The sequence below is a fragment of the Bison bison genome, unplaced genomic scaffold (genome assembly GCF_000754665.1).
Source record: "Bison bison bison isolate TAMUID 2011002044 unplaced genomic scaffold, Bison_UMD1.0 scf7180017864263, whole genome shotgun sequence".
NCBI classification, from domain to species: domain Eukaryota; kingdom Metazoa; phylum Chordata; class Mammalia; order Artiodactyla; family Bovidae; genus Bison; species Bison bison.
The window spans coordinates 11,555,548-11,563,221 of record NW_011494835.1 but is presented as its reverse complement, the minus strand read 5'-3'; the positions used below and the strand labels follow the sequence as shown (position 1 = coordinate 11,563,221).

Genomic DNA, 7,674 nt, shown 5'->3' with positions numbered 1-7,674 from the left:
ATCAATTATAAATTAAACTCAATAGAGTAACCTGTATTTAACCAATGAAACAACTCCCTTATTCTCCACAACACACATAGGTCAAATATATGATAGAATGCAAAGTTGAGTTGCAGAATTCTCCTTCTGACACATGTATTATACTTGTGGTAGTATAAACCACTCTGTGAGCCTGAGCTGAATTCCTTGACAAGGAGTAGCCTCAACATTTCTTGAAATGTGCAGCTTTTAACTTTTCTGGAAATTCTGGTTAACTTTGTATTGGAGGCATATGGAAGGAATGTAGAAATCATTTGTCTTTTTTAATCTGAATATAAAAATTCTTTCTTGACTTCCTTTGTTACCAGGAAATAAAATTCTAAACTTTTTCTGCAAGGAAGTGATTAGAATATTATTTCTTTGTTCTTATAGTGAATGTATTTCTAGATGTTACCATAAGATGGCATACCAATATATGAGGAAAATAGATTACAGTATTATCTGTTGACTAAAAACCTCTGACAAGACTATGCTTTTCAGGTACTTTTTGCTCTAGTAATAGAAAGATGTCTCCAATTTATCTGTGATTATAACATTGAGAACACACATAAGGATGTCTTCCAGCATGTGCTTCCAAGTCTTTCTAGCTATTTAGGTTTTTATTTCTTCTTGCAGTTATGAGCCATATTCTAGCCTTATGAAAACAGTCCTGGAATTTAAATAGCTGCAAACCAGTTAATTATCAGAGAGGAGACAAGTAGTGACAATACTATTTTGTTAGGAAACCGCTGGTGATTCTTTTTTGCCTCTCAGAGTGAACCAGACTTCCCTGGAGAGTTCTCCGATCTACTTCCCTGAGCAGCTGGAGTGACAGCCAAGTAGAAGCCTGCTGCCCTGGAGAGAATTGGGGGCTCTGTTCTTTCCTGATAGGTATCTGGTAGTGTTCGCCTTCTGAAACTCAACAGTGACGTGAATGTTTACATTGTTAATGCCCTGAGCACAGGTAATGGCAGACTAAAACATGACTGGCGTGACCAACAGAAACAAAAGGTTTATTGATAAGGCAGTAAATTCATGGCAGAAGACCAGGAGGCAGGTCCTGAGGCTCAGGGCCTAGGGTTATTGGGGCAAAGAAAAGGAAAGTGGGAAGATGATGCTAGCCTTTTTTAAAATAGTGCTTGATGATAAGGAAAAATCCCTTAGATTCTTTCGGTGTCATGGCTCTCATCAATCAGAAATCTGTTAAGATGAGTAATAACTATACTGTTCTTATAGCTCAGAGTATTCTGCATTTACGTGGAAAAGTGAAAGTCGCTGAGGCTTTCTATATTTGTATACTGATAATATGTTGTGCTTATGTAGTTAGTTCTTCTAGTTCTGATAGAGTATCCAGGGATCTCTATGATTTTCTACAAAATCAGGCCTTTTGCTTTCTTGTCCTTAAAACTGGAAATAGATTTTAAGTTGTTTCCAGTGCCATTATTTGCTCCATGGCATTTGCACACCTGCATTGTCAGTTGCTATCTCACTGGAATGGGAACTCTCTAAGGGAGTGTTGGAGTCCTTTACCTGCACAGTTTTCCTAAAAGACTGAAATTATTTCAAAATAATTAAGATGTATGTTCACATTGGTAAAAAAAAAAAAAAAAGAAACTGTTATAATCTTTTTAAAGGATATTTTGACAATGTGTATGATGAAACTTAAAATATATATCCTTCAACCTAACACTTGTATTTTTTAGAATCTAGATTAGGAAAATAATCATTGACATGTGCAATGATGTATGTGTAAGAATGTTCATTACAGAATTTTATGTATCACAGCAAAGATGTATTATAACAAAATCTTCCCAATCTCCTAAATATACATCATCAGAAGACTGACTTTCTAATTAGAATGTGTTTGTATGTATACCATGTAGTCTTTGAAACTCATGTTGCAAGAAAAATTTTATTGTTTTAGAAAATGTCTACAATATTATAAATGAAAACAATCTAGGTACAAGGTAATTATGATTTCCCCCCAGTTTTTTATGTGGTGAAATACACAGAACAGAAAGTTTTCCATCTTAATCACTTAGGTATACAGTTCATTGATAGTAAATATGTTTATGATGTTGTGCAGCCATCACCACCATCCATTTATATAGCTCTGTTTATCTTGGAGAACCAAAACTCTTACCCATTAAGCTGTAGTTTTCCCCAACTCTCTTCCCTCCTAACCCTTGACAGTCACCATTCTTCTTTTTGTCTTTATGATTTTGACTTCTCTAAGTATCTCATATAAGTGGAGTGCTCATCTTTTTATGACTGGCTTATTTCACTTAGCCTAATATCCTCGAGGTTCATTCATGTTATAGCATCTGTCCAGAATGCCTTCCTTTTTAAGGCTGAACTACATCTTATGTAATATACCACATTTTGCTTATCCATTTGTGTGTCAGTGGACATGGTTCACTTCCATATTTTAGCTGTGAGAATAATAGAGCTGTGGGTTTATAAAGCATTTTTGTGAACTATTTTGCTCATGAAATTTTTTTGTTTGTTGAAATGAGACTGGAAAGACATATAATAAAATGTTAGTAGTAAGTTTTCTAAGTAGTGAGGTGATGGCAGTTTTATTTATTTCAGTTAATTTGTGCTATTCAGTTTTTCTTCAGGGAATGTATGATGCTTTTGAATGAAAAAAGGAAGTTGCATTGAGTGGGATGAGGTCCCCAGCCAGAATGTTCAGGTAGCCGAACAATGAAAAGTGCATAGCACAGTTAGAAAACATCTTGTTTGTAGGTAACAAAAGTAATAAATTACAATACATGATACCTTTTAAAGTTGAGAAGCAGCAATGATTCTCCCAAGGATGGGTGGTGCCCTTAATCAGAATGGTGGTAATTCTGTTACTATGTAAGTGCACCTGGCTTTCAGTCAGTTTTCTCAGGAAAAAAAACGTATGTTCCAGAGACTACTGCATATAAAATCACCTGGGATGGTTGTAAAATAAAAATAAAATATTTTGAATAAAAATCTCTGGTGTTGAAGTCAGTAAAGCAGCATTTTTATAAAGCTCTTCTAGTCATTCTTATTTTTAGGAATTTTGAAAAATCATGCTATAAGTAAATCTTATTTGTGAAGAACTGGAATTAAAATAGCATGAATACTATTTAATAATTTGTTCTTTAAAAAGATCACACCATAATTCTTTGAGTAGGCACATCCATTCTTTTAAAAATTGATGCCATTTATGAAAAAATTAGGTATGTATTTTTGAAGGGCATCTTTGTTTAAAATATTGCACATCCGTGTATTCTGTTTATTTGCCAATATTTGAGGAATTGTGTTCCTTTGTCTCCATCATAGGATTGCTTTGCTTTTTATGTACAATGAATAGAGATTCATTTTTTATCCAAATTTATGATGTAGAGTGCCCCAGAAACCACATGAGAAGAGTCTGGAAACCCATCAACTGGATCTGAAATAAAATACCTGCTTATATTTTAAGGGTATTGGCCCATTTACATTTATTTATATTCTGTGCTTTTATCCTGTGTCAAACCTGTTCCTTCCAAAGAGGAAGAAGTGCATACTCTTGAAGTGAGTGCCTGGATGAACAGTGATGCATGTTGCTCAAGCTCGTTTACTCAGATTTTGAGAGTATATATTTATTTCTTATCAATGAGCAGATTAAAAGAACCACACATCTACACATAGAGGTTAGCAAGCAGTTTGAGGAAAGACTTGCTTCCTAATTTTTAAGTAAAAGTAATCTTGTATTATGCCTCTCTTTACTTCTATTTAATTTCAGATTTTGTTGACGGACCTATACACCACAAAGCTTTACTTATATCTGTGACTGTGTGTAGTTTGCTCTTGGTCCTCATCATTTTATTCTGTTACTTCAGGTAAGTTTCCAACACATGGATGTAGACTTTTGAGTTTATAAAATCATCCTCATACTGTTCTACCTGTTGATGTTTTTCATCACAGCTTTCCTTGACCTAATTAGATATTAGATTTCACTGACAGTATCAGTTACTGTTGATAATCATTTGTCCTAATGAAGTTATTAATAGATAGTTGTCTTATTTCTGCTTCAAATATCAAGACTACCCAGAAAAATTTCATCTCTAAGAAACTTATGGTAGCTAGGAAATTCAGCAACTAGTTGCTACTAACCTTTGATTCAAAGCAAGAAATGACCATGTTGACTTAGAATCACTTTAGTAATTCCTTATTTTGTAAGCTAACAGTATTCCCTTATTATCGAATGATTATAAAAGATAGCATATTAATTATTAAGATAGACTATGTTCAGTTAGTAGATGTAGATTCGATCCATGGGTCAGGAAAATCCCCTGGAGAAGGAAATGGCAACCCATAATCAATATTCTTGCCTGGAGAATCCCATGGACAGAGGAGACTGGCAGGCTATAGTCCATGAGGTCGCGAAGAGTCAGACATGACTTAGCAAGTAAGCAGCAACATTACAAATTATTTTCAATCACCTAAGAACTCATTTTCTAATTTATGAAATATCAGGGACCTTTAAGTTCTTATCATTGCCCTTTTGTAATATTTATGTTCAGTTCAGTCGCTCAGTCGTGTCTGACTCTTTGCGACCCCATGAATCACAGCACGCCAGGCCTCCCTGTATTTAGGTTACTATTCTACAAATAAGAGTTGACTCAAATATCATCAATTCTAACTTAAGACATGATTATTGACAAAAGCTTTTAAAGTTTCGGTTTATCTATACTATCGCTTTATACGTTGCCTTTTATGAGAAAGTTACAATGTCTTTTGTAAACTAAAAATCTGCATCTTTAGCTAATTAGGGACCTTGTAAGAAAAGATTGTAGGGAAAGGATGTTAGAACTATCCTGGCGAAGGAAATGGCAACCCACTCCAGTATGTTTGCCTGGGGAATCCCTTGAACAGAAGAGCCTGGTGGCCTATAGTGCATGGAGTGGCAAAGAGTCAGACACGACTGAGAGACTACTACTACTATTGGAACTATATAAAATTGTTAATGGAATGTAGGCCGCTTGGATATATGCAATCAAAAGAAACAGAGAAAATGAAAGATGGTTTTGACTGAGTGAAAATTTGAAGTTTAGTTTAAAAAATAGGTTAGAACACTAATTATGACTTTGTGTTTTGGAAATCATAACTAAGGATAATATATATTGAGCATCTAATCTTGTATTTACGTGCAAAGATGAACCTGCCGTGGTTCTGCGTGTTCTGTCCCTGTCCTTGCAATCCCATGTCTAACGTTTTCTTCCTTTGTGCATCTTCAGGTATAAAAGACAAGAAGCCAGACCTCGGTACAGCATTGGGTTAGAACAGGATGAAACTTACATTCCTCCTGGAGAATCCCTGAGAGACTTAATTGAGCAGTCGCAGAGCTCAGGGAGTGGATCAGGCCTCCCTCTGCTGGTATGAGAGGAACATACCTTGAATGTAAAGGAAATGTCAGTAACTGCTGGGTGTCATTTTACTGAAACGGATAGGGCAGTGGACAAAGGAAAGCGCTCTGCAGTCAGACATCAGATCTCAGATGCAGGGTTTCCAGATAACATTTTGACATATTGGGGGTGAGGTCATTGTTCTTTAATGTAAGTGTATGGTTACAATCCAGACCTCTGCGCTCTGATAAAGAGCAGATTAGAAAACATTCGACATGGGACCATCTTCCCTCTGTTTTCAGGAAGGATAATGTTACAGCACTTTGGCCTGGCTTTTGAAGGCAAAAGTATTACAACCAACTGGGATCTGAATACTTCTAAAAGGGAAGAAGGCTGCCTCTCAGCTGGAGGGTTTATGTTTCAGGGTGAAGCCCTGGCTTTTCCATTCAGGAGAGTTTTAATTTTCTGATGGTCAGTGCTGCCAACTTGGAAGAAAATATACAGTGAATCCAAGGCACTTGCTTTAATGAGAAAAGCATTTGGTTACTTTATGAACCATGCACAAAGATTGTTGGGACTTGAAATGGAAATAACAATGAGAAATATTTTCCTTTATAAACTTTATAAATTCTGAGATTGATTTTCCTAATGTTTATTGTCTGGTTCTGACTTTGGATGTCTTGTTTACTTGATTCTTTTAGTGACCTTTTATTTAGTACTAAAAGTAACTTAAAAATCTCAAGCCAAGAATTTATTTTATAACTCTTTTCCTTAGCATACAAAAAGCTGTATACATTTAACATATATAACTTGAAGAGTTTGGAAATAAGTAGGTGGCTCAGTCGGTAAAGAATCTGTCTGCAGTTCAGGGGACCTGGTTTTGATCCCTGGGTTGGGAAGCTACCCTGGAGAAGAAAATGACAACTCACTCGAGTATTCTTGCCTGGGAAATCTCATGGACAGAGGAGCCTGGTGGGCTACAGTTCATGGGGTCACAAAGAGTTGGACACCACTTAGTGACTAAACCACCATACACCCCTGAAGCCATAACCACAGTCTAGGCCATAAACATATCCATCACCTCCAAAAGTTGCCTCCTGCCCCATTCATTATTATTATTTTATGATAAGAGCCCAGTGTAAGAGCTAACCTCTTTGCAAATTTTTTTAAGATTATAATACATATATATTAAATAGAGGTGATAGCTAGTGCTACTGTGATAATCATATCTCATTATTTAAATATATCAAATCAGCATGCTGTATACCTTAAACTTAAAAAAAGTTATATGCTAAGTATATCTAATTAAAAATAAAATGAGTGTCAACTTTTTGCTTCAAACTAAGGAAAAAAGAATGCAACATTCCATTAGTAACTATAGGCACTGTGCTGTGTGGCACATCTCTGGGACTTATTCATTTTGCACAGCTGAAACTCTGTTCAGTTCAGTCGCTCAGTCGTGTCCGATTCTTTGCGACCCCATGGACTGCAGCACACCAGGCCTCCCTGTCCATCGCCAACTCCCAGAGCTTACTCAAACTCATGTCCATTGAGTCAGTGATGCCATCCAACCATCTCATCCTCTGTCCTCCCCTTCTCCTCCCGCCCTCAATCTTTCCCAGGATCCGGGTCTTTTCAAATGAGTCAGTTCTTCGCATCAGGTGGTCAGACTCTGTACTCTTCAACTAATACCTCCCGTGGAGGTAATACACCAGACAGAAAACCACTTGTGAAGTAGCTGTTATGACCAAACTGATGCTACTTAGGATATAAATCTTTTTTTAATGTAAAGTTCTTATCAAATTGCTTGACTTTTTATTCTTAGAATTTAACTGATATATAACAAATACCATTCTTACATTTAAAAATGTTTTATTACACTTCAAGTACAGATATTAAAATTCCCTTTGATATTAATCAATCAGATACTTACACTCTTAGAATTGGAAACTACTGTCTTCCTCCTTCTAGCCCATCTTTCTCATTCCTGTGGCGTTCTCTCTCAAATCTTTGACCTTGCCTCTTTCACTTTCCTGCATAACACACTCAATATCCAGTCATGATTGTGGGTCTTCTTTCTTAGCTTGATAAGCATAGCATCCCTCTCCTCCCACCTCTTCCCCACTGGATTCTTAAGCTCTTGCATCAGCCTTGAGTAATTGTTTTGAAAATACAACATGTTTTTTTTTTTTTTTTAGCTTTATTTTTTTTAATTTTATTTTATTTTTAAACTTTACATAATTGTATTAGTTTTGCCAAATATCAAAATGAATCCACCACAGGTATACATGTC

At 35.9% G+C, this 7,674-nt stretch overlaps 1 protein-coding gene across 5 annotated transcripts in view; it reads left to right on the top strand.

The window, feature by feature from the left end:
- Window positions 1-7,674, top strand: part of BMPR1B (bone morphogenetic protein receptor, type IB) — a 170,263-nt gene that overhangs the window by 140,291 nt on the left and 22,298 nt on the right. For all 5 annotated transcript variants that reach the window (XM_010848333.1, XM_010848330.1, XM_010848329.1 and 2 more), the window contains 2 exons: window positions 3,779-3,875; window positions 5,274-5,412. In XM_010848333.1, coding sequence (XP_010846635.1) covers window positions 3,779-3,875; window positions 5,274-5,412 — 236 coding nt within the window. The remainder of the gene's footprint in view (window positions 1-3,778; window positions 3,876-5,273; window positions 5,413-7,674) is intronic.